The 26,945-nt window shown below is 38.6% G+C and overlaps 1 protein-coding gene across 3 annotated transcripts; it reads right to left on the bottom strand.

Moving 5' to 3' along the window:
• Window positions 1-93: 93 nt before the first annotated feature.
• LOC122316679 (SWI/SNF-related matrix-associated actin-dependent regulator of chromatin subfamily A-like protein 1) lies at window positions 94-26,544 on the bottom strand. 3 transcript variants are annotated; one of them, XM_043133394.1, is made up of 24 exons: window positions 26,160-26,543; window positions 25,836-25,896; window positions 25,305-25,393; window positions 25,169-25,224; window positions 24,876-24,951; window positions 24,493-24,559; window positions 24,197-24,263; window positions 23,980-24,046; window positions 23,818-23,901; window positions 23,694-23,735; window positions 23,330-23,485; window positions 23,039-23,116; window positions 16,957-17,025; window positions 16,789-16,854; window positions 16,563-16,691; window positions 15,501-15,557; window positions 11,238-11,327; window positions 10,974-11,039; window positions 10,330-10,398; window positions 10,152-10,256; window positions 9,902-10,027; window positions 1,104-1,162; window positions 947-983; window positions 94-622 (listed from the first exon to the last, which is right to left on the bottom strand). In XM_043133394.1, exons 1-24 carry the CDS (start codon window positions 26,442-26,444, stop codon window positions 470-472), a joined length of 2,154 nt encoding a protein of 717 aa, XP_042989328.1. In that variant the 5' UTR covers window positions 26,445-26,543; the 3' UTR covers window positions 94-469. The 3 variants fall into 3 exon arrangements, with proteins under 3 accessions (XP_042989328.1, XP_042989336.1, XP_042989344.1); XM_043133402.1 differs by lacking the exons at window positions 947-983; window positions 1,104-1,162 and having other exon boundaries at window positions 26,160-26,544; XM_043133410.1 differs by lacking the exons at window positions 24,876-24,951; window positions 25,305-25,393 and having other exon boundaries at window positions 26,160-26,544.
• Between the last annotated feature and the right edge of the window lie 401 nt (window positions 26,545-26,945).

The following is a 26,945-nucleotide window of genomic DNA, read 5'->3' as shown; positions in this document are numbered from 1 at the left end:
AATATTTTCTTTTGCATTATTCTCTTATAAATGTTGCCTTGTGGAACTCTGTTAAAATGCATGTCTGCAATAAAAGAGAATTCACAACCATACTTGTCTGCAAATAGACTACTACTAATAACAATGTTCACATCAGCAATACTTAAGTCTTTCGTAATAAAGTTACAACAAAAATGGAAGACAAAGCTGCCCAGGATCGTTTCAAGACCCTCTGATCTGTTTAGAGGCTTCTACTAAATAAATCTACATGCCTCGGGTCAATGGCTTTGGTAATTGACTCCTAAATCTAATTTGAGGGTTCCTCTTCCTTTAGGGAACCAAAAAGTAGTAATCCCCAACCTCAAAAGCATTAGGGATAACTGAACCGTACCGCCGCAATTGCAGAAAGACGATATGCACGTGCCTATACATCTGATGCTGTGCATGTTCTTCCAAGGATACATTGGCACGATTAAAAAGGCCTTGTAGCTTAGTGCCGGGGACGTTTGAGCTTGGACCAGTCCTCCACGTCATCCGTGCTATTACAGCGCTTCATGAAAGAGTCTAGTGTTTTCTGCTTTGCAGGGCTGCTTCTTGGTTGGCTGGATGAAACTTCCAAGGTCTTCTCATGGCCATCGAGCATCTAATTTGTTAAAGAACTGAAATCAGTTTATATATTATATGGGTATTATATAAACCAGTACTAAACTTAATCCCCAACTGCGGATCACAAAAGATATGCCTCACTCTCTCCTGCTTTATTACTACTGGTAGAGTTAGAAATCTAAAAGACCTCTAAAGCTTTTTAATGACTTCAAGCCAATACTACTGGAGAGGAATGGAGCTGCTTCATTCCTCTCCATGTCAGAGCACGGTACCGTGACTGCATATGTTATTGTTATTACTAATATTTGTTATTATTACTACATTCAGTAAAAAAAAATCTCAGAGCTCTTGGGAAAATTACCTGTCCTAAATTTTCCAACTTGCTCTGAACAACATCCCTGAGGAAAATTAATAGATCAAAGTTACTAAGTGATCATACTCATCGCCATTGTTCGACCATTAAACTCCAACAAAGATAGAAATGAAGTCATTGTAAGGAAAATTGCAAATGAACATACCAAATGATGTCATCAACTGTGTCATTTGCTAGCAGGTAGTATACATTGACTGACGACACCTAGAAACATTTAAAAAAAAATGTCAAAGAACAATGCAAACACTGGCTGGACCTTTTCAGAAACAAAAGAATGGCAAGTGCTGATGACAAAATGGAGAAACAGCTTGCATATGCAGAGGAATGCCAAGGTGCACGTGTTTATACGGAGTGGCCAACCCAATCAGCCTCAGAACAGAAAGAGAGTCCAAACTCTGGGAAACTATTCATATTTCATACTATTTTCCTGAAAGAAGTGCTGCTAATAGGCTTAAAGATGAAAAGAGTCATGGTGAAACAAAAGTAAAAAGACCCACCCTACTTCAGTAATACACGACTTAATGTAACATGAGTAGCACAGGACTTCTTAGGTTACTGAATAATGAACAAATATATAAGAAATACACAAAACAACTATAACGACCTAGCCCAATAATTATAAGGTCGAGATAGTAATAATTTTTATTGGGTCTAAATTATATTTAATGGGCCATATTCGATAAGCTCACAAGCGAAAAATTATTGAGGTTGATTAGGAGTTTTAATTAGACTAAATAACTAGGTTAAATCTCATTTATTATTTATTAAACGAGTTACTCCTTTTAGAATTTAAAGATTAGCTATTAGAAATTTATTTCAATTTAAAATTATCACTAATAGAACTCCTCTACCCAGTTCAGTCATTGCCAATCGTACATTGAATGAACTACTAGATCAAGTTTTTAAATTCAAACTCTCTTCTTGAATGAGCGTGACTGAGTCCAACTCGAACTCGAACTTATCGGCATCCTAATCCAACAGGACTACAACTTTACAAGTCATTTTTCAAGTTAAAACTCTTTAACTGAGTCCAACTCAAACTGGTCGTCACCCTCTCCCAAATCTCTCTATAAATATCTCCTTATGATACGCCACGTCATTCGAAGAGAGGCCTAAAGCCAAATCCCAAATATCAAGGATGAGGTTGGACGTGAGGATCGTTGGACATAAGGATTTCACATGCATGCTGCGTGGACTGGGTCAGCGGCAGTTAGATGTTTTCTGCATATTTGTTTTGTTCGTTAGTTCGTCTACTCTATTTTCTGCACGCTATTTTAGTATGCTCTGTTTTTCTGTTGTTACGTGTCTTTGTGCTTGTAATGGGTTTTTGGTTACTAGCTATTAGCAGTTGCATGTGTCATTTATTTCGGCATTCTTGTACGTGACTTTGCTTATTTAAGCAGCCAAGAATTATCAATGAAGGGCATCGAAATCAGTTATCCAATTGTGGTTTATTCTCACCCGAAGAGAATACTTCTTAGTGTGACCATTGTTCTGAAGCGGGACCTATAAATGGCCTCAGAGCCAGGTTATGGGAACCAATAAGGAGCGTATTGAGCAGTTGGAGACAGGGCTTGGTGGAGTGCAGGATGGATTGCACAGGCATGACTAACAGGCTTCATCACTTGGAAGAAACTCTCAATCGCCTCTCTGATGTCTTGCTTTCAAACTAGGAATCTTCAAGCCACAACAATCATCAACATGATGGCCACAATGGGGGGCAGCAGATTGTCCCATCCAAAACAGCAAAGCTTGAGTTTCCTAAATTCTCAGGAGATGATTCGACGGAGTGGTTCAATCATGTGAACCAATTTTTCGAGTTCCAAGGTACTCCTGAAGCTCAGAAAGTTTCACTGGCCTCTTACCACTTAGAAGGAGAGGCCAACCAATGGTGGTAGTGGATACGCCGAACATTTCGAGATGATGGACGCATACTCTCGTGGGAAAATTTTGAAGACAAACTCTGGGCTCGCTTTGGGCCTTTAGAGTGTGAAGATTTCGACGAAGCTCTTTCCCAGGTCAGGCAACTAGGAACCTCGAGAGACTATCAGCACGAGTTTGAAAAGCTCGGCAACAGGGTTCAAGGATGGACACACAAGGCGTTAGAGGGGACATACATGGGAGGCCTAAAGACTAAAATTGATGATGGGATTTGGATGTTTAAACCGCAATCCCTCAAGGATGCCATTAACTTGGCTAGGATGCGAGATGATCAGCTCACACACCAGTGGAGGTTCATGTGGCCACCACTGGCAAGAGCTCCTCTAGCTCTTCCACAAGCCACTTGTGTCACTCTTGCTACACCTACCGCCCCAATCAAGCGTTTATCTTGGGAGGAGATGCAGAGGAGAAGAGTGCAAGGCCTCTGCTTTAACCGCAATGAACAATTTACAACTGGGCATCGATGCCAAAAGCCTCAACTATTACTCTTGGAGGGTTACGCAGGTGCTGGTAATGTGGTCTGTGAGGACGTCGCTGATCAACAAAAGTGGAGTTTGACCAAGAAGGAAACACAGGAGCGGTGCAAGAACCTGAAATGGAGCCCGAAATCACTTTACACGCACCGACAGGATGGACTGCCCCGAGAACAATGCGTATGACAGCAACGATGGGCTCTCACGAGGTGATGGTGTTGATTGACAGTGGATCTACACACAACTTCATCAATGAACACTTGGCAAGCACGCTGTGTTTACCAATAGTACCAACGGAACCGCTCATTGTTTTGGTGGCTAATGGCGAACGGCTGAAGTGTCAAGGGCGATTTAATAAGGTACTGGTTAGTTTACAAGGCAATGAGTTTTACCTCACCCTCTTCTCTCTGCCCTCATCAGGTCTTGATTTAGTGCTGGACATCCAATGGTTGGAAATGCTGGGTTCCGTGGTTTATAATTGGAAGCAATTAACCATGGACTTCATCTGGAATAATCAAGCCCGAAGGGTGCAAGGACTGGGTGAGCAAGCTATTCAGGAGGCTACGTTAAAAGAGATCTCAAAGGATTGCCGACGGGGCCATACGTTGTTTATGGTATGCTTTCCGTCGACCACGGAGGACACCTCACTGAGTGTAGTTTTTTGACGTAAAGCATCAAGACATGCAACGGGTATTGCAGAAGTACGAGGAAGTGTTCTAAGAACCCTCGTGTGTACCACCTATGCGCGAGGTAGATCACTGCATTACACTTAAAGAAGGCACCGAACCAATTAATGTACACCCCAATAGATATGTCCATTTCCAAAAAGAAGAAATCGAAAGGCAGGTTAAGGAGATGCTGGATTCCGAGCATATTCATGCTAGCACTAGTCCATTTTCTTCACCAGTACTAATTGTTAAAAAAAAGAAGATGGTAGTTGGCAATTTTGCACGGACTACCACTCGCTTAATAATGCCACCATCAAGGATCGTTTCCCCATTCCGACAGCAGATGACATGTTGGATGAATTATATGGTGCCACATACTTTACGAAACTGGAGTTGCAGGCCGGATATCACCAAGAGTAAATTCTCCCGATATTTCTAAAACTGCTTTTCGTACTCATAATGACCATTACGAATACCTCATAATGCCTTTTGGCCTTTGTAATGCACCCTCTACATTCCAGGCCATCATGAATTCCATATTCCGACCTCACCTTCGAAAGTTCATTTTGGTTTTCTTTGACAATATTCTCATATATAGTTCTACTTGGGATAAGCATGTGAGGCACGTTGAACAAACTTTGGAGATTTTGAGGAAGCATAAATTTTTTGCTAAGGGAAGCAAGTGTGTTTTCGATCAGCAAGAACTGGAGTACTTGGGGCATATCATCACGCCTCAAGGGGTGAAGGTTGATGACAATATTGCTGAATTATGTGGTTTTTTAGGCTTAATAGGATACTACAGGAAGTTCGTTCAAAATTAAGACATCATCGCTCGACCCCTCACCAACCTACTCAAAAAGGGAAAGTTCGGAGCTTCTCGACTCTTAAGCAAGCAATGACCACTACTCCAACCATGGCTATGCCTAATTTGAATGATTCTTTCACCATTGAAACCGATGCATCAGGAAAGGGGATTGGCGCAGTCTTAACTCAACAAGGGAAGCCCATTGCCTATATGAGTCATTCACTTGGAGTTACAAAAAAATCGTGGTCAACCTACACCAAGGAAATGCTTGCAATTGTGGAGGCCATACACTTGTGGCAACCTTATTTATTGGGAAGGATATTCTTCATCCAAACCAACTAGCGCAGCTTGAAGTATTTTCTGGATCAACGTGTGGCGACGCCGGAGCAGCAAAAGTGGGTAGCCAAATTAATGGGCTACGACTATGAAATTATTTACTGCCCGGGCCACGAGAACTCAGCTGCAGACGCCCTCTCACACAAGCCAAACAGTCCAATACTTCATCATCTACACATAGCCATTGTAACCTTGTGGGATGAGATCAAAGATGCTTACGAAGGGGATTCTTATATTCAATCTATAGATCGGATGGCCATGTCTCAACCTAAAGGACCATATTCACAGCGCCAAGGACTTTGGATGTTTAAAGAAAGGGTGGTGATCCCTTCATGTGAGACGCTGCGCACTATGTTGCTGCATGAGGCACACAACACCAAAATTGGGGGGCACTCAAAAGTATTACGGACATTCAAATTCCTAGCTCGGCAATTTTATTGGCCTAAAATGCACCAAGCTGTCCAAGAGTATGTCAAGCACTGTGAGGAATGCCAAAAAATGAAGTCTAAGACACTTTCTCCTGCTGGATACCTACAACCTTTGCCCATTCCATGCCAAGTTTGGGATGATATTACTCTTAACTTCGTTGAAGGTTTGCCGGCATCCCACAGCAAGGATACAATCTTAGTAGTCGTTGATAGGTTAAGTAAATTTGCACATTTCTTAACTTTAACCCATCCATTTACTGCTAAGGGCATGGCTGAAAAATTTGTGGAAGGGGTTATCAAGTTGCATAGCCTTTCTAAATCGATCGTTAGTGATCGGGATCCAATCTTTGTTAGTTGATTTTGGCAGGAATTTTTTCAAATGTCAGGTACTCAATTGAAACTCAACTCCGCCTATCATCCGCAAATCGATGGACAAACGGAAGTGGTCAATCATTGTGTCGAGAAATATCTTCGATCCTTTGTTCATCAATGGCTACGCAAATGGAGCACCTACATTCCCTGGGTTGAACTATGGTATAATACAACATACCATGCATCTACTGGAATGACTCCATTCCAAGCATTGTATGGTCGTTTGCCTCCTCTCCTTCCCAATTACCATAGTAGTTATTCTTCGATGCATGAGGTAGATCAGAGTCTCGTGTCCAGAGATGAGTTGTTGCGTCAACTAAAAGCGAATTTGGAGACTACCATTAATCGCATGAAGCAGACAGCGGATCAAAAGAGGGATGTGACTTTCGAAGTGGGTGATATGGTGTTTCTCAAGTTGAATCCCTATAGGCAGCAATCAATTTTCAAACGAGTCCACTAGAAGCTTGCTAGTCGATTTTATGGGCCATATCCAATAGTGCAAAAAATCAAAGCGGTTGCATACAAGCTTCAGCTGCCGAAAGGAGCTCGAATTCATCCGGTCTTCCACGTTTCACTGCTAAAAACATTCATGGGAGATCTGGTGGTGCCTTCTAAAGAACTGCCACCAATGAAAGATGACGGTATAATTATACTGGAACCTCAAGACATATTGGACACTCGCTAGGTCAAACGGGGAAATAAATTTGAAGAAGAGAGCTTGGTTCAGTGGAAGCATCTACCAGCAAAAGAGGCCACCTGGGAGACAAACCAGCTGTTGCATGAGCAATTTCCATCTGTGGACCTTGAGGACAAGAGTCCACTTGATTTTTTTTTTTTTTTTTTGGGTTGGGGGGGGGGGGGGGGGGGGGGGGGGGGGGGGCTGTTATTGATACGCCACATCGTTCGAAGAGAGGCCTAAAGCCAAATCCCAAATATCAGGGATGAGGTTGGACGTGAGGATCGTTGGATGTAAGGATTTCGCATGCATGCTGCATGGACTGGGTTAGCGGCAGTTAGATGTTCTCTGCATATTTGTTTTGTTCGTTAGTTTGTGTACTCTATTTTCTGCACGTTATTTTAGTATGCTCTATTTTTTTGTTGTTAAGTGTCTTTGTGCTTGTAATGGGTTTTCGGTTACTAGCTATTAGCAGTTGCATGTGTCATTTATTTCGGCATTCTTGTACGTGGCTTTGCTTATTTAAGTAGCCAAGAATTATCAATGAAGGGCATCGAAATCAGTTATCCAATTGTGGTTTATTCTCACCTGAAGAGAATACTGCTTAGTGTGACCATTGTTCTAAAGCAGGAGCTATCACCTTACCCCATGTTATTTGAAAAAAAATAACCATAAACCTTCCAATCCAACACCGTGGTCAATTGTGTTGGAAAGTTTTGGAAGCAACACTACAAGGTAAGTAGTTTGATCATAAATTAAGATTAACATATGTTAGCTAGTTGTATATGATATTATTAAAGCCAATTCTTTCGGAGCCAATATTTATGTACCATACATGTGATATTTTCAAGAAAGTCATTCATCATGTTTCATTCTGCTTATTATAGTTATGTATGTATTATGCATATCATGTTGCATAAGACACGTAAGCTTTCATAAAATCAAGTGTAAGATAAGCTCAAAATAGTTAATCAGATGGTCATTCAAATGTATGGTACCAATGCAGTTTTAGGACGGGCGTGCAAGCCACGGACTCAAGCGTGGTCCACCGTAATACGTCAGAGTACTGCACAGTTGGCTTTCTTTACTGCAACAGGGGAAGTTAGTGTACAACCTTGCACATAGGGTTAAGTGTGTTGGCCAACTATATAAGTCAGATCATTCAGTTAATTCAGATAAATCAATCATATACATAGCATAAGCATCAACATGAATTATTATGATTTTAAGTTCAGCGTTAAATGTTATATGAAAAAATCTTATGTTAAGTATGTTTACGTTATGATGAATTTCTTACTGAGTCATCGACTCATTTTATTTTGTTTTTATGTTTTTAAACCACCCTAAGTTCGGATAATTATGACGATAGAGCTACAGGATAAGACTAAGTCTAGGGAGGCTTCATAGTAGCCTAGACCATGTACAAAGATTTTAAGTTATGATTTTTATGGCACGAATTTTGAGAAATTTTAATAAATGCTTCCACACTCTCTCTTTTATGATCTCAATATTTTAATAAAGAATTATTTTATTTATAAAATCTTTGTATCTGGTGCTTCCTTTATAATAAAAGAAAATATTTTTAAGTCAAAATTCAGTAGAGCATTCTCCCGAGAATTTTTAAACATGATTTTATTCTTAAACCTAGAGAGCCGGGTGTTACAACAATCAAAAGAGAACATCAAATACACGAGAAAAAAAAAAATTAAAATTAGCACTATGACCACAATTCCAACACTCAAGATGCTTCCTGTTCCATCTGGAAAGCGAGAGACTATCAAGCAAGTGTTGTTGGATATTTGCACTTGCGCATGTGTAAATACTAAATCAGAGGAAACACGTATTTGCCTCACTTATCTCTCCATTGTCCTACTTTAAATCTCTATTCTAGAACTCCCAATGAATCTCAGCCATCACTTCCTACAGTGAAAATGCCATCATAAAACCTTCATGATCAGGAAGAAGCTAGCCAAGAAAGCCGAACCGACCCATTCACCCACTTGATTTGTAAGCTTTTCAGTTTTTTTTTTTTTTTTTTTTTTTTTTTCAATTTTATTTTTCTAGATTTTCGTGATTTTGAACTTGGATTAAAGCTCTATTGAGTTACGATTCAAGTTTTTTTTTTTTATTTATTCACTTAGGTTTGATAAATTTTTACACTTGTTAGTTGTGAAACTCTAGAGGAGATTTTGATTGAGGTTGGTGTTTGGTTTTGTAGTTTCTTTGGTAATGTTTTTATTTATCAGTTGTAAGACTTTGGAGGAAATCTTGAATATTGGGTTTTTATTTGTATTCTATTTGGTAATTCAAGTACTCAATTAGACTGATGAATGAGTTTTTGGATTCCATGGGTGAGTTTGACTTACCCATGATCGGTTTTTTTGGATCTTGCATTTTCCAACTGCAGTGCTGGACTACAATGTTGGCCCGACTCCAATAAGACAGAACTAACCCCAACTCTGATGCCTAGTGGAGTTGAAGTCCAAACTTGACTCTGACTTCAAACGGAATCGGAGATCAGAGTTGTGGATTCCGACCCTGCCAGAGTCAAAGCCCAACCCTAGAAATAGTTCTGATCAACATTGTTTCACAGCCACCTATCATAATGTCTGTAAACTGAATCCTGGATTTCACCAATGGATGCAACAGCTCTAGGAGGATTGCTAAATTAGAAGCAAGTGCTGCTGTTTAATTAGCGCCATTAAGCACAAATTGACAAGAACAATCCAATCATGATACTTTTTCTTCAGAGCTAATGTCTAGTCTTTCTTATAATAACCTCAAAGGGTTGGCCCAAGTAGTGAATGCCTTGGTCTTGGGGTCTCACTCCCTTCAAGGTCCAAGCTTCAACACCTCATGGGTGCAAACAATCCTTTGGAACCACACCCCCAGGTGAAAAGCCAGTGATTTAACCAGTTCCGTGTAGGAAAACTTCTGAGGGTGTGGTGTATGGGACCCCGGTTTACCCTACCTTGGAGAGGTTCCCAGACATAAAAAAAATAAAAATAAAAAAATAAAAAAAATATCAGAATGACCAAAACTAACATAAGCCCATTATTGACAGACATATGATATCATCCTGGTTCCCAGTACAGAGCTTATAATCCTCACATTTTTATGGACCCCTGGAGATTCTTACACCCTGTCTAGCAAAAACTGTATTGAACTACACACAGCATATACAAATGATAAGTCTGAAATAATGTGCATAAAGCTTCTTAAGAGTCAATTCGCTGTAGTTTACCTGGCCAATCCTGTGAGCACGATCTTCAGCTTGAATCAGATCACCTGGAGTCCAAGACAACTCTGCAAAAATAACGGTGCTTGCAGCTGTCAAAGTTAGCCCAACACCTCCAGCTCTGATGGATAGCTGCACAATGGTAATTAAAGATTCAAACTTCGGAATCAAAATATAGCTTTAATACCAGATTGCATGTCAACAGAAGATTGAAGAGAGAAAACATTCAACAAATAAATGAAGCAAATTGTCGTACTACTGCTGCTTTGGTAGCCTCTTTCTCCTGAAAATCTGTAACCAAAGCTTGCCTTGATGCTGGGGGGGTGCTGCCATCAATTCGAATGCAACCCACTTTCTTTTTCTGTAGTTTTTGCAAATTTTATGAGCCTTGATCAATCATGGGGGAAGTTTAATAAAATTATAAGTGGTCTTACAAGAAGAAACTGATGTATAGAGTCAATCATTGGCTGATGGTGTGCAAATATTAGGAACTTACACCCTGCCTGCAAGTCATTATATGACAAGGTTAAAACACATAATAAGATACCCTTCACTGAATTATAAGATAAATACTTAATCCCACATTTGTTTGTAGCACTTTCCCACAAGTAGTGAAATGCGAAACAGGCAAAGACGAATTGCACAAATATGTCCCATAGACTTCAGTACGAATGCCAGACATGTTAAAAGCATGCAGTTACACAACTTGATGAGAGAGAGAGAGAGAGAGAGAGAGAGAGAGAGAGAGAGAGAGAGAGAGAGAGTCAAATCTGATATTATGCCCCGCAACTGACAGTCAACATATTATGCAGGCCCTTTCAACATATTTACCTTTTCTAGGTAAATATATGATACTAGCGACCTTTTCAATATATTTACCATAATATGTTAAAAGGTCGCTGGTATTTAGGTAAAACACATGCATAGACTAACCATGCCACCAGAATCTGATCCTATCTTCCATTTCTAGGTCATCATTGAGTAAATTCAATCCTCCTAGATTTATGCAGTTAAATACTTTTAATCAAAGGAAGAAGACGAGTGAATAGAGGAAGGGGCGGTGTCAAGGTATAAGTACCTCAATGACAGTTCCCAGGTAATCTAGGACCGCAGGAATTTTGGCTTCAGCAGAATCAGTATATATCTAGAATCCGATAAAAGAGTGACAGATGTAAGAAGTAGATAATTCAAATATTAAAAAAATGCCACTACGATTTGATCAGAATTGAGATAAAGATACACCCTTTGCATATAATTAAGAAAATAAAAGTATATGATACTAGCAACCTTTTCAACATATTATCCCCCGCAACTAAGTGACAGTCAAATCTGAGATGAATACCTTGTTAATAAGATTCTTCTCAGCAAATTTAAGGGGTTCAACCTCCTCTTGTGATTTGCAGGCCTTAATTTTGCCTTTTAGCACCTCCAGCTACAAAACAAAACGTCAACACAAGTGGTGTTCTGCTGTCCTTTTTTCCCTTCAGCAAACAAACTACAGCTTCAAGGTAACTTAAGAAACCACTTACTATAAATGAAGACCATGCATATACTTCGTTACTTTGCCTCTAGGAGATAGTAATATATATATATATATATATATAGGGAAAAACAGAAAATACTATTGTGTAACAATATGGCAAAGACATTAGCCATTAGAGCCAGATCCTAAATACTAATAGAACTTCAAGAAAAATGGGAGCCATTTATAAGAACAAGCATGCAAGCAAGGGAAAACCAAACTGTGAAAATCAAACAACAAAATTTCAGAAGTTTCATTTTTTCTCCCCAACATAATATCCCTAGTCAATCATGCCTACGTGTTGCTCTTGTATATGTCCCGTGTACTCAAGCTATGTCTATTTGTGAAAAAAAAAAAGAAGAAGAAGAAGAAGAAGAAAATAATACATAACCTCTTAAATATTTGAGGAGAAAACAAGTGAACTGAAAAAAAAAATTATAGGATAAAATGTTCTGCTCGCTCAGTCTTCTAAGGTCTTTGAATCCACTTTTCAACATTATCAAATAAGTAATGGGTAGTAGGGATCAAAGTTTTGAATTCCGTTCTAGTGCCCATTCCAGTTGAAGCTTAGAACTTTAGGGCTGTTTACTAAGTGTGCATGTGTGTATTTGGGTGTGTATCTAGGGTGATAAGCAGGTGGGCAGTTTGGGCTTTCAATAATTTTAAACTGAAACCCGCCCGCGCGACCGGGGTAACGAGCGGATTTGTCGCTTGTTACCCTTGTGGGCCCAAGCCTAATGGGTAGTTTTATATAGTAAGTATCCTCAACCCATAAGCTAATTGAAGGAGTAAAATGGCAAGGAATCACCATTGGTAAGAGTGTGAAATCCAACTGGAATCTAGCTTCCTCACGCATTCCCCATGAAAAATCTTCCTCATTCTCGCTCTCCAGCAACACTTTCATCGGAGTGATGACAGTAAAGGACTCTATAGCATCCGGCAAACAAGTCTGTGACACCTTGGAGAGTGGGAGTCTAGTTGTTCACATGCAGATCATAGAAACCAAGTCTGAGTTAAGAGTTGTATACACCCATATTTTCACTTGCCGGCGATATTTTCATGGTGTTCTTCACCATCTACGGCTCCCAAGCTTAACTTTCTGCTTCAAATACCGTCATTATGTTTTGCTCCATAGCCCCCACCATCATTATGTTTTGTCGCCGGTGCCGCCATTTCGTCGTCAGGACACTACCCCTCAACTCGCCTTCATCCATTGGTGGGTTCTATATAGGGGTGGCAATATGTGACACAACTTGTTAACTCAACACGAATATGATACAAAATTAGCGGGGTTAAGTTTGATGTTAACAAGTTCTAGTCAAAATGAGTTGACACATTAAGACACGATTCATTAACATGTCACTAACAAGTCAACCCGCTTGACCCCCTTAGTGACCCATCTAAACCCAGTAAGTTTTTTACTCAATTATAATTATATCCTTTTTAACCTAAAAACAAAAATACCCTAACCCTATTTTGTATTTCCTAACTCTCTCACCGACCCTCACTCTCTCTCAATTCTCAGTTGAGCTAATTCTTTCAAGTGACCACCTCCTACACTTACTCTAGATTGTAATTTTGGTGTTATTGTTTGGATTGTAATCTTGGACTTATGTAGCTAGTTTTATATATTTGGAAAATATTGTGATTTTAACTTTTATGTGAAATTATGTTAATTAGATCAAATGGATTATTTGGGTTAATTCAACCTATTTACATAAATAGGTTGTGTTGTGCCGATATATTTTTAATTAATTCATAATAGGTCAAAATTGATCGTGTTGTGTCAACTTGTTATTTTAATGGGTCGTGTTACAATTTAGAAATCTGACTCGTTAAGCTTAACGGGTCGTGTTCAGGTTAACCCATATCGTATAATATACTGGACTTGACACGACTCGTTAACACGATTTGCCACCCCTAGTTCTATATAGTCCCCGTAGGTGAGTTCTGTTTCTCTGATATTTGGTGTGCTACGCCAGACAATGATCCTGGTTCGAAGCAAGAAATGCCCACAACGTCTTGTGTCACTAAGGCCCTTTAAGTTTTGGGCCTTAGATCTGTTGGTAAGTTTTGGGTCAAAAGGCCCCTAGGACTTTGGGCTTGCCACTTCCCTTTTCAACCCACGAGGGCCTTGTACCACCAAGGCCCACAAATTTCTTTCCCACAGTTTCCTTCAATTTTTTCCCTTGCTTTGAGCCCAGGCCAAAGTTTTGAATACCATCTCAGTGGTCGTTTCGGTTAAGGCACTAGAACGAAATATTTCGATACCGATATCGTTTCGAGTACCATTTCAAGATAGTCTATATATAATAAATTAATTATATATGTATAAATTATATTTCAAGATAATATCAATACAAGTTTTAAAAAGTTAAAACACATTTATAAAACTCAATAATACTTGTAAGTTCTCAATCCAACTATTTAAAGAAAATACTCATCTTTATCACGAAAAGGTAAGTAGGGATTTGATTTTTAGTCCTCAAGAAAAAGTAATTAAAAAAAAGGTAAAGAAAATAGTCTTCAGATGTGAGAATTGGAGTGAGAATTATGAAAAAAATCAGAATTTCGGCCAATACCGGTACAGGCCGGTACGTTGAAAACCGGCCGGTATTGACAGAAATGCACCGATACCGCCGGTATTTGACCTGGCACGAAACAAATGCATTTTCTGTACCGGTCACTATTCTAGTACAAAAAATACCGGCTATAGCAGTAGGTACGGTATGAAATTTAAAACTTTGGCCCCAGCCCATAACCTAACCCATTCCTTGTTTACCCGTCACTAACCGTCTCTCTCAATTCTATCAACTCTGTTCTAAGTTTGTGCAGAGTGACTCTTTCTACGTTGCACCCCTTTGTCGGAGGGTCACCATCCCTTCTTGCATAACCTCTAGTGGTTGTCGACGCCAAAGTGCTATCTATGCAAGTCTCACCAACGGTATCTTTGTCCTTCCTGGATATACCTATACTGCACTTCCTCCCCTGGCGCTTCATCCCTTCTCAGTGTGATGTCTCAATTTTTAATGCGTCGCCGTTGATGACTGGCACTGAGTATGAGACAGCCTCTGCATATGTTTTAGTCATCAACCCCCTACATGTCCCCTTACTCATTTGCCTTTTGGACATATCAGCCCCTCCTTATTCCTTCGCTTCATTTTTGCACAGCATGTGCACTGCCACATAGCCCACGCAGTTCCATAGCCATCTTCCTCCATCCCTTGCCTTCCACTTCTTCAGGGATGATGATAAGGTTGTTTCTCCCACCACCTCTATTCTCGACTATAGTCAAGTATCTACCAAATGCATTGGAGGATCTCTGTACAAGAAAAGCGCTGCTGCCTAAGTTGGATGTTCTTATTAACTCCTTATCACCATCCGACCTGGAACATTGTTCTAATGTTTCTGCAACCAGGATACAATTGGTCTGCCCAGTAAAAGTTCTTTAGTCACCTTCCTACATCTCTCTATAACGCGTAATAATGAGCACTTTCAATTGAAATCTCAAATATTTTTTTATTCAACGAGCACAACCTTCAAATACCCCATCCTTCACCTAAGCTCTTAAAAATGGTGAAAGTCACCAGCTTTGTCGACTCTTACCCCCATAGGTATCCATGTGAGAGCAGCTCCTATAGATAACATATCATTGAAGAGAGAGAAAGGGGGGGGGGGGGGAGGGAGGAGAGAGAGCTCGTAATGGATCTTTTTTATGGGTAACTAGGTGTAGCATATCTGTTTCCTTGTATCCGTTTCTAGTTCCTCACTAGGTGTAATCACATGTATTCTTCCTGTGTACTTGGGCTATGCCTATTTTGATATCAATAAAATATCTTTTTACTTATCAAAAATAAAGTATCCTCAACCCAGAAGCAAACAGATAAATTGGATAAATCAAATTGATCCTGGAAAATGTAATAAAAAACTACTGAAACTGGTTCCACTTGTTTGACATCTACCATGCAACTGGTGAAACGTAGCTATTAGGCAAAAATCAACCAAATTTCCAAAACCAGCCACAGTGCTACTCATAAGTGATCAATTTCAAGTTAAAACCAAACCATCAATGAGCTCAATTACCTCACGAAATAAAGCATTGATTTGTCTCATGTCCTTCTCAGCCACGTCAAGGAAGACCTGATAATCAATTAAGAAGATGTGGTAAAATCTTACACAGGAACCACAAAGATGAGCATTTTCCATCTTGTCACCCATACAACGATCTCGAGGACAAGTACTCGCAAAATGCATAAAAACATACATACTTAAGTGTGACCATTGCATTCAAGTGCACCTGTTCAAACACGTCCTCCCATGGACACAGGAGACACCACACACAAGTAGAGAGAGAAATACTCTGATTGAGCATTACTAAGGGTATGATTGATTTAAGGTTTTTTTTTTAAATAATTAAAGATATTTTTCCCTTTCAATCCAAACATCTTTTAACTCATCCCTCACTTTTTTCTTCATCCAATCATTTGCCTCAGTTTTTGTTAAACAAAACAAAAATCCAAACAACTTTCACAAAACCAATTCAACAAACATCTAAATTTTTTTAACCAAACAGCTTTTCATTCTTCCTACACACTTTCACAAAACCAATACAAAAGACATTAAAAAATTATTATGCAAACAAGTGTTTATTCTTCCTAACCACTTTCACAAAACCAATACAAAAGACATTAAAAAATTATTATGCGAACAAGTGTTCATTCTTCCTAACCACTTTCACAAAACCAATACAAAAGACATTAAAAAATTATTATGCGAACAAGTGTTTATTCTTCCTAACCACTTTCACAAAACCCAATAAAAAGCATATCTCAAGTTTTTTTTCCAAAAATTCTAAAAAATTAGACAGCATTTCACTTACTACATGCCCCAAAAATTTTGCTAAAAAAAAAAATCCAAAATTATAACTTCAGACCAAGTTCTTGCATCCCATTGATGCTCCAGATCAAACTTCCTTTTTTCTTTTCTTTTAAATTCTTGGAGCAAATTCAAAGCACTCAGTAACTACAAGGGAAAAGAGCAATCATATACTAGCATACTACAATCTAAACGGAAAAGGTTAAATGTAGAGTTCCACATATGAAAAAAAGGCCAGCCACAGATGTGCATAAAAGACAAGAAAACTACATGCTGCCTGCGCTTCACAGGAAGCTCAGAAAGAACATTTTTTTTAAGTCTGCGGATCATCACAGTTGCCTTCATCAAATTGTGCAATTCTTCATGGTTACTTGCACCCTGATAAACTCCAAAGATCCCCTGAAAAATCAATGAAAGAAGCAGCATTGCATATAACCTCTGTACACTAAATAACTATACAATACAGGTTATTAATTCAAAGGGACTTTTCACTTACACCTTTGCAATATCGGTTACCATATTCATGAACATTCTTATATACATCAGGATACAATGCTTCCAGCTGTGAAATGTAGCACAATTTGTACAGAATGATTAGCATACAACTTCCAATTGTTCTTTTTTGACGGTGACATATAACTTATAAAGTGACATGCAAAAGTACCTGCTTAAATAGCTCAATTGGTCGGGATAAAGCAGGAGTTCCACTAAGGAGTATTGCATATTGTGCTTTCTGAAATCATTGATATGGTAAGTTCACCGAAAGAGAGAAAGAGAGAGACAGAGAGATGCATCTGATTGCCCCTATTCACATTCTTTGACCAAAATACAAATTAAAGAGAATGAACAAAAACATGCAGTATGCTGATTGTGTTTGTATGCTATTATCATTTTTCCCCTTGGTTTGAGTCTACCTAATTTATTTGCAGCTTTGATGGATGACTTCAAAAAAGTCAAATCAAAAATGGATATTATTGTCTATGCTGTTTGTTCATCTGCTATATCTATTAAACATGTCTAGTTGAGGTAGTTGAAGAACATCTGGTGAAAGATTACATAGGCACCAGATTTATAATGTGATGTACTTCAAGAGCATCGTGAAGTTGCCAATTCAATGTGTTCGGAGACAATTGCTGAAGTAATATACTAAAGCGGTAAGACCTGTTTCCACAGTTATGGACGGACCCATACAAGTACTTGGGACATGGTCCCATGGAAACATAAATATATAATAGACAACAAATTGCCAGACAGCATATTTAAACTTCAAATGCTTCCTTAGAAGGAGAATAAAAATCATTCAAATAGACCGTAAAGATTACTTTAAAAGCCACTAAATCATTCTCAATTGAACGCGGAGATTACATCTTCAATAAGTGGAAGAAAGGTACCTGCAGAGCAGTTCAGAACCTAAGCATCCAACATGGAGGATGTGTTAGAATATATTGTCTATAATGTGTTTGTATAAGGGTATATGGGTCTCTTGTATTTAGGGTATATATATACTTGTGTATACACTGTGAATAAAAGAACAGAGTATTATTTCATCAAATCTCGTCTACATGGTATCAGAGCGCGATTCTCACGAATCTGAGTTCTATATGGTTTGAGAGTGTTTTTCGGGTGTAGTTTGTGAGCTCACCGTGTTCCCCGGCGTGTTTCCGTGTGGTTTCCGTGTGGTTTGGGTGCTCGTCTACAGCTTGTGGTGGTTTGAAGCGCTTTCCGGCCACTTTTCGGCATCATCTCCGGTACTGGACACCAGGGGTGAACTCGCCTGCAGTTTCTGTGGGTACCGAGCCTGGTTGCCATTGTCTTCAACCGCCGGAAGGGGTCACCGTGGCCGATCCAGCACCGTTTGGTTGCAGGTAAGCTCGTATTCCAGTTCTGGAGTAGGCATAACCACGAACCTGTATAAGGTTTTATTCCAGGTTGGAATAAAACCCATTTGGTAACACGGATAGCTTAAACCTATCCTGGGTTAGGATAGGCTTATCCAAGACAAATCCAAACGAGCTAGACCCGGACCCGATCAGAGACAAGCCCATATCGGCCATATACCGGCCGATACAGAGCCGATTTCAGCTGATACAGTCCGGTTCCGGCCACTTTCAGGCCAATATATTCCGGTTCCAAACCGGTAAAACACTTTTTTGACCGGTTCAAACTTGTTTCACCCGATACAGGCCCGAGATTTGGGTTTTTAATCTGGATTTCTACTTTTCCAGATTGTATTTTCCAGTTTTTCATCCATATTTCATGTTTTTTGTGTGAAATCTTTGTTTCTAAGTGGATTGTTGTGATATCTTGGTATCTTTTCCATGGCAACTAAATTTGAGTCAATGTCACTTGCACCAAATATTAGTATGCCTATGACTTCGGTGAAGTTAAATGGAAAGAATTACATGTTGTGGTCAAGATCCGTTGAAATGTTTTTGAAAGGCAAGGGTCTTCGTCGTACTCATCTGATTGATCCAATTCCTGTTTCGACTAGTTCTACATTTGCTCGATGGGAGCAGGAAGATGCTCAAATATTATCTCTGATGTTGACTAGTATTGAACCTAGTATCTGCTCAAGTTTAATACATTTTGACACTACTCAAGAGGTGTGGGGACATCTCAAACTGATGTATTCAGGTGCTGGAAACATAACTCGTATTTATGAGTTGTGTAAACAATTCTTCGTGTTGGAACAGAATGCTTTGGGTTTGGAAGAATATTATTCTCAAGTGATGGGCATATGTGAAGAACTCAAAATGTATCAACCCATCACTTCTGATATTCCAAGTATGCTAAAACAATGAGAAGATTTTAATATTGTTCGCCTTCTTGTTGGCTTAAAATCGGAGTATGAGTCAGTGTATTCTCAAATTTTGGCAAGTCCACAGCTTCCCTCATTTCCTGATGTATTCTCCCGACTTCAGCGAGCTACATTGTCTTCTGATTAGAGTAATGAGAGATCTGCTTTAACTGCTTCCTATGTTGCTCTTGCTGGGCGTGGAAGTCGGAGTGGTAGAGGTGCACGTGGAGGTGCACGTGGGGGACGTGATACCAGAGATAATCACTCGAAGTCGTGAATCTCGTAAGTGCACCCATTGTGGTCGCACTAACCACTCAGTAGATTATTATTGGAATCTACATGGTAGACCATCTGGGTCTGCTAATCAAGCCACTTTCCAAGATGATCCACAGTCAACGAGCTCCAACCCATCTTCAGATATGATTAGTATATCAAAGGATGAGTATGAGCGGTTTTTGGGTCACACAGGGGCTTCATCTTCCACAGCTACTCTTACCCACTCAGGTATAGCATCCACATGTCTTGTCTCATCCACTCAAGGTCCATGGATCATTGATTCAGGAGCTAATAAACATTTGACCGATTTGTCTTCTGCCCTGTCTAAGTTAAATACTGTACCATCTGTAAAAAGTGTCACTCTTGCTAATGGTTCTCTTGCTAAAGTTACATGCATTGGATCCACTAAACTCACTGACTTCATATCCTTGTCATCTGTCCTACATGCTCCGAGTTTTCCTTTTAGTTTGCTGTCTATTAGTAAGATTATTCAAAATCTACAATGTTCAGTGACTTTTTATCCCTCTTCATGTGTTTTTCAGGATCTCAAGACGGGGAATAAGATTGGTACGGGACATGAAGCTAGTGGTCTGTATTACCTTGATGTTCAACAGTCACCCACTCGAGCCCTTACAACCCCCTCATCATCTGCTTTTGAATGGCATTGTCGCCTGGGTCACCCCTCACTTTCTCTTTTGAAGTGTCAAATTAGGAACTTGGGAAGTGTGTCTCCCTTTTCTTGTGAAGCGTGTCAACTTAGTAAACACCATCGTGTGTCTTTTGTTCCTCGTATTGATAAACGAGCATCGAGTCCTTTTGAATTGGTTCATTCTGATATATGGGGACCAATCAACATTGAATCAAACAAGTTTCAATATTTTGTTACATTTGTTGATGACTACTCTCGTGTGACATGGTTGTTTTTTATAAAGGCCAGATCTGAACTTCTTTCCATATTTCAAGTGTTATGGAAACAAATTAAAACTCAATTTAACAAAAAGGTTCAGATTTTGCATTTTGATAATGCTAGTAAATATCTATCTAGTGCCTTTGCTACTTACCTAAGTGACAGATGAATTGTTCATCAAACATCATGTTCATATACACCCCAACAGAATGGGGTGGCTGAATGCAAAAACCGGCATTTGTTAGATGTAACCCGAGCACTATTGCTACATATGCATGTTCCTAAATGGTTTTGGAGTGATGGTGTTCTTACTACTTGTCATCTTATTAATCGTATGCATTCATCAGTTCTTAATGGTTCATCTCCCTTCTCCGTTTTGTTTCAATCATCTTCACCTTTTTCTCTTCCGCCAAAAATCTTTAGATGTGTTTGCTTTGTTCATAACCTTGGTCCAGGCTTTGATAAACTTGACCCCCGTTCTACCAAGTGTCTCTTTGTTGGTTATTCCCGGACTCAAAAAGGATATCGCTGCTATAGTCCTGCTCTTAGACGCTATTTCACGAGTGCTGATGTTACCTTCTTTGAGTCCATACCCTATTTTTCAAATATATCTTTGAGTGTTGAGTGTGATCCTCTACCATCACCTACTCTTACATTATCTCCCTCACACTCACCCAACCTTACCCAACCTTCCCCAGTTCCTTTATAGGTTTACTCACGTCGCTTGCAGTCGCCGGCTCCCATGCCCCAACTAGTCGTGCCTCCATCTTCAGATCCTGAGTTGCCCAATACTTCGGACTCTCTACCTATTGCTCTTCGCAAAGGTAATCGTTTTTGTGTTACTCAACATCCTATTAGTCAATTTGTTTCATATCATGCCTTATCCCCTTCATTCTCATGTTTTACATCTCAAGTTTCAAAACTCTCTATTCCTAAGACACTTCAGGATGCATTATCTGATTCGGGATGGAGGACAGCTATGGAAAATGAAATGGATGCTCTTCATCATAACGGTACATGGGATCTTATTCCACTACCACCTAGTAAACAACTTGTTGGTTGTAAATGGGTATACACTATCAAATTTCATCCTAATGGTTCTGTAGAACGTCTGAAAGCCCGCTTGGTTGCAAAGGGCTACACTCAAACCTATGGCATTGACTACGAAGAGAGATTCTCTCCAGTTGCCAAAATCTCTTCTGTTCGAGTGCTAATCTCTCTTGCTGCTAATTTAGACTGGCCCTTATTTCAGTTGGATGTAAAAAATGCATTCCTCTATGGCGACTTGCATGAGAAAGTTTATATGGAGCAACCACCTGGGTTTGTTGCTCAGGGGGAGTATCGAGGTACTGTATGCAGGTTGAAAAAGGCATTATACGGTTTGAAACAATCTCCTCGAGCATGGTTTGGAAGGTTCTCTGATGCTGTATTGACATTTGGTCTTCACAGATGCCAAACAGATCACTCGGTATTTCACTTGCATAGTGATGCAGGTCACATTTTGTTGGTTGTATACGTGGATGATATTGTAATTACTGGGAGTGACTGCTGGAATTATTAGACTAAAACAATTTTTACATGATCAGTTTCAGACGAAAGACTTGGGCAAGCTTAGATATTTCCTTGGAATTGAAGTCAGTAGATCTAAAGAGAGCATCAACCTATCTCAGAGGAAATATGTACTTGATCTTTTGGAAGAAATCGACATGTTGGGTGCACGACCTATTGACACCCCTATGGATCCAAATCGTAAATTCTTGAAAGAAGAATGAGAGTTGTTTAGAGATCCAAGTATGTATCAAAGACTTGTTGGGAAATTGAACTATCTTACCATCACTAGACCAGACATCTCTTATTCAGTGAATGTACTGAGTCAATTTTTACAAACACCTAGGATCTCACATTTGGATGTTGTAATTCATATTCTTCGTTATCTCAAGCGAGCACCTGGCCTTGGAATACTATATCGACCAAATGGACATCTTAGAGTTGAAGCATTTTCAAGAGTTGAAACATTTTCAGATGCTGATTGAGCAGGATCTCCTTTAGATAGAAGATCTACTACGGGATATTGTACCTTTGTAGGAGATAACTTGGTTACATGGAAGAGTAATAAACAAACAGTAGTAGCTCATTCTAGTGCAGAAGCTTAATACAGGGCAATGGCACATACTACTAGTGAGCTGACATGGTTACAACACTTTTTTCAAGAGATTGGGTTTCCAGCTCCTATCCCTCTCCAGCTATTTTGTGATAATCAAGTTGCACTGCATATTGCCTCTAACCCTGTGTTTCATGAGAGGACTAAACATATAGATATTGATTGTCACTTCATTCGAGATAAGATACTAAGTGGTGACATTGCTACACCTTTTGTGAAGTCTGCAGATCAACTCGCAGATGTGTTTACTAAATCCTTGTGTTGGAGTCGATTAAAACCTATTTGTTTCAAGCTGGGTTTATATGATGTATATGCCCCAGCTTGAGGGGGAGTGTTAGAATATATTGTCTATAATGTGTTTGTATAAGGGTATATGGGTCTCTTCTATTTAGGGTATATATATATACTTGTGTGTACACTATGAATAAAAGAACAGAGTATTATTTCATCAAATCTCATCTACAAGCAGTATGAAGATGTTCAAGGAGAGTCATGCATTCCCAAAAAAATGTGCAGGAACTATCATTTATATTTTTGCATGAACATAGTCAATGAATGCATTAGCAGGTGCAAGATACAATCATCTTTTATCAATAGAGAAAGACCTTTATGACAGGAAGGGTAGCAGTTGTCCTCTTTGCTTGAGCATTTTTCAGAAAATGTGACTCATCTGCAATCACAACCTGAATGAAAATGAATATATGTATCATTTCCAAGAGCATATGAAGCAATGCCACAAACATATGATCATTTCTTGAAGATATCAAGAACAAGCTACAAACATATCATTGCCAAGAGTCCCCTACTTATGAAGATCAAAGATAAGGAAATATCTAAAATAGAATGAATTAAAGAAGAAAAACACTGAAGATGTGGAAATCATAAATCACGCATACCTTAAACTCTAATGCCATTAGTAGATTCTGTAGCTTCGGGACTATGTCATAGGAGATGATGTTGAATAGACCATCAAGTTGAATGCTGCCCTTTGAATTTGAGGATACTATCGTGTACCCAGCTCTGTTTGATCCACCACATTGAGGTAGAAGAACCTAGAGAGTAACTCGTTTGATAAAAAAAGAACATATAATTTAGATAAAAATAAAGAAATTGCCAACCTGGAAGAAAAGAACCAATATTTAAATTCTCAGAAATAAAGGGCATAAACGGAGGAAAAAGTGCTAAAAAAATGCAGCAGCTGCAAAAACAAAAAGAAAAACATAACCAGAAAATTTTAGAAAGGGACTTCAGACAACATACAAGAATATCTGATGGAGGAATATCAAGCCATTGCTGAATCATCTGCAAGAAGAGAAAAAATTAAATGCAATTTTGAATAAAGCTACATTCTTAATCTGAAATGTGAAGTCAACAAAACCCTTACTGAAGCCCAATGCAGACGTAAGGAAGAAGGTGTAAGAATAAGAACAGGCCATGAGTCCTGGATACAGGCACTTACAGCAATCGCCTGCAAAAACCATATGAAGTCAATATACATGACTATAGCACATCAAAAACTCAAAATAGTTCACTGAGAATCAATTACCTGTAAAGTCTTTCCCAGTCCCATTTCATCAGCAAGAAGAGCACGCCCTCCATGCTGCAAGATAAACCTGAGAAATTAAAATGCATATTAGTTTCAAAACCATAGTTCAGTGATAACAAAGGTACAGAGAAACTTCTTCATGTTACTGGAAAAAATAACCAATGCATGTCAAAAAACAGTAGTCTATTGAGGAAAAATATCCACAGCTCCGGCATACCTAACTCCATCACGCTGAAATGGCAAAAGCTTAGATTCAATATGGTTAGGCATCCTGTCATATAGGTCTTGAAATCATGCACCGAAAAAAAACAGAGAATCTATTCAGAAACTGTTAGAAATGAACATTCAACTGAAATTGATGATAGTAAAGTACAAGAATACAGATTATGGATCTGAAAGAAAATTACGTCACATCTAAAATTCTGAATGCTAATGTTATATACCATTCCATCTATTACACACTGCCTACTTTTAAAATTTAAAGTCAATTTTATACATGCACATTAAGCTTACCTCGAAGATCTGGAACAGCAGAGGCAGCAACAATAGCACGATGTACCAACTGATCTAACTTCTCCACCTAGGAGAAAAGATCACTAACACACGTAAAAAGACAACCCAATGTATCAACCACAAACAAAAAATAGAAGAACACAAACAGCATATTCGCAACAAGCGATAAACATTGATAGTTACGAAAAAGGTAAAACATGGAAATTATTATTATTGTTGTTGTTGTTGTTACAACTATAATAATAATAATAATTATATGTTATGGATTTTTTTAAATGCCTATAGAGTATACAATTAAAAGGAAAACAATTCATATTGATCTAGAAAAACCATTAATACAGCAGCCCAACTCTACATTATTTCAAAAGGGTACAAGTTATCACCTCAACACTGTAACCAGATATCTCACCAAGGACTTTTTCTGCCATTGACAAAAATGATATTGGGAACATCCACAGCCTACAGATTCAAAGTTCAAGCAAATGTGCAGAACAAGCAATCATAGGTATGACATGATATAAGATATAACATTATAACTACAAAGCTAGTGTGTGTACGTGTATGCATGCAAGGGGTGTGTGTTGTGCGTGAAAGAGAGAGAGAGAGAGAGAGAGAGAGAGAGAGAGAGAGAGAGAGAGAGAGAGAGAGAGAGAGAGAGAGAGAGAGAGAGAGAGACCTTTCTTTTGCATTCCAAGTAGCTTTGGGGATTTTTCGGAAAGCAGAGACTAGTACCTACAAAATAAAACATCATGGCACAGGCCTAATAACTCATATACATGAAAAAATATTCTGCAAGTGGATACAGGTAATACCTGGTCATACAAAAATTTTGATGCAATGTTTCCGCTGGCATGAAGAAAAAATTTGACAGACAGCTTAGGTTGTTCCTTTGATGGTTTAACTTTGAGCACAGCAAGTAACATATTCAGGAAGTCAGATAGTAATGGACTTGGAATCATCATAATCATGAACTAAGACAATAAAGATGTGACCGAGTTGGCAATAAGACCATTTGATTTACTAGGAAGAGACAGTTAAGACGGGGGCTGGAATGTAGAAGAAATTCAATATTTCAATGTTGTCAAATATGAAAAGGAATTTCTAATCTGTGTTTATATATTTTTTTCACAAGTAGATCTGGGTTTATATCTTAGTGATTGGAAAAAACTCTTTTTGAATTTGAACACAAGAGAAAGAGAGGCAGAGTCGGTCCATGAAGAGTAAGTACCGCTGGGAGGCGGAAAACATATAAATTGTAGAAAATGAAAGCCAGATAAATAAATGGAACATAACAAAATAAAGCAAGCAAATTAAAAGTATGGATGAGAAATAGAGTAGATAACCAGTGTCTTTGGATGTGATTGATGAGGGTAATCCCCTGGACCCAGGAGACAAAACTTCAACCTGAAATGCAATGTTAAAGATATATCACATGATTTGTACACACGAGTATAGGTTTCAATGCCAAGTATAAAGGGGAAAAAACTTCCAAAGAGACATCCAAACAATTAATTAAAGGAAAACAGAAATTTAAACATAGTCAAGCCTCGGTACAGATATGAGTTTTAATATTTTCTCACAACGAGTATTGAATTGGACCCTAGAAACTCGAAGAAAAGAAACCAGTAAAAGATTTTAACAAAATCCACCAATGTGGGCTTCAAGACCTTTTTCGGAGAAGGATCATTGGTGGGTCTGGATGGAAAAGACCGTTGTTGGTGCTCTTGCTGATGTTGTGACGGTGGGGGTGGTTGTTTAACGCTAGTATGGGATGAACAAGCGAGCGAAGAAGAGGAAGAGAAGAAAGAAGAAGCAGAAGAAGAAGAAGAAGAAGAAGAAGAACTGGGATTGAGATTGTAGCGTTCCAGTTGAGCGATCTTCTGGAAAGCGTCTCTTTCAAGAGAATCCAGTTCTTCCACACTCAAACCCCAGTCATCGTCGTCCAATTCCATTTCTGCGCGCGCTTTACTTCTCCAGTAAGCAAGTACGTTGGCTTACCACTTGCTTTTTGATTGTTCGGTCCTTTTCGGCTTTCGGGGGGCAAACTCCTTGAACTGAAAAGAAAAAAATAAAATAGTAAATTAATTTAAAAAATCCGGACAACAAGTAAACCGAGTCGGACCGATTCAAAACCGATCAAAATCAAAGTTATATATAATATAATTGATTTTTTCTATTTTATAAAATTTCTATTATGCAATTTTTTATCTTATATATAATTTTTATATATAATATATATAATACCGAACCGATTCTGTAAAATATTTTTTGTATTATATATAATTTTTATATATAATTATATATGAAATAATTTTATATTATATGATAAATTATTAATTAATATAATATTAAATTTTAATGTCTTTATAAATAATTATATATTATCACTATAATCAATTACTATATTAATATTATATATATTATATTATGTATATTATATAATATTAAAAAAA

The sequence above is a fragment of the Carya illinoinensis genome, chromosome 1, assembly GCF_018687715.1.
Source record: "Carya illinoinensis cultivar Pawnee chromosome 1, C.illinoinensisPawnee_v1, whole genome shotgun sequence".
In the NCBI taxonomy this organism is placed as follows: domain Eukaryota; kingdom Viridiplantae; phylum Streptophyta; class Magnoliopsida; order Fagales; family Juglandaceae; genus Carya; species Carya illinoinensis.
The sequence above is the reverse complement of the archived record's forward strand: the minus strand, read 5'-3'. Positions and strand labels throughout refer to the sequence as shown.

What these genes read in the sequence shown, in the direction of transcription:
- LOC122316679 (XM_043133394.1), bottom strand. Translation starts at nt 26,444, where the DNA reads ATGGAATTGGACGACGATGACTGGGGTTTGAGTGTGGAAGAACTGGAT. An exon ending in ACTTGGAATGCAAAAGAAAG is followed by an intron (nt 24,952 to 25,168) that starts GTCTCTCTCTCT and finishes TTGAATCTGTAG; the next exon opens with GCTGTGGATGTTCCCAATAT. An exon ending in AGTTGGAAAATTTAGGACAG is followed by an intron (nt 623 to 946) that starts GTAATTTTCCCA and finishes TTAACAAATTAG; the next exon opens with ATGCTCGATGGCCATGAGAA.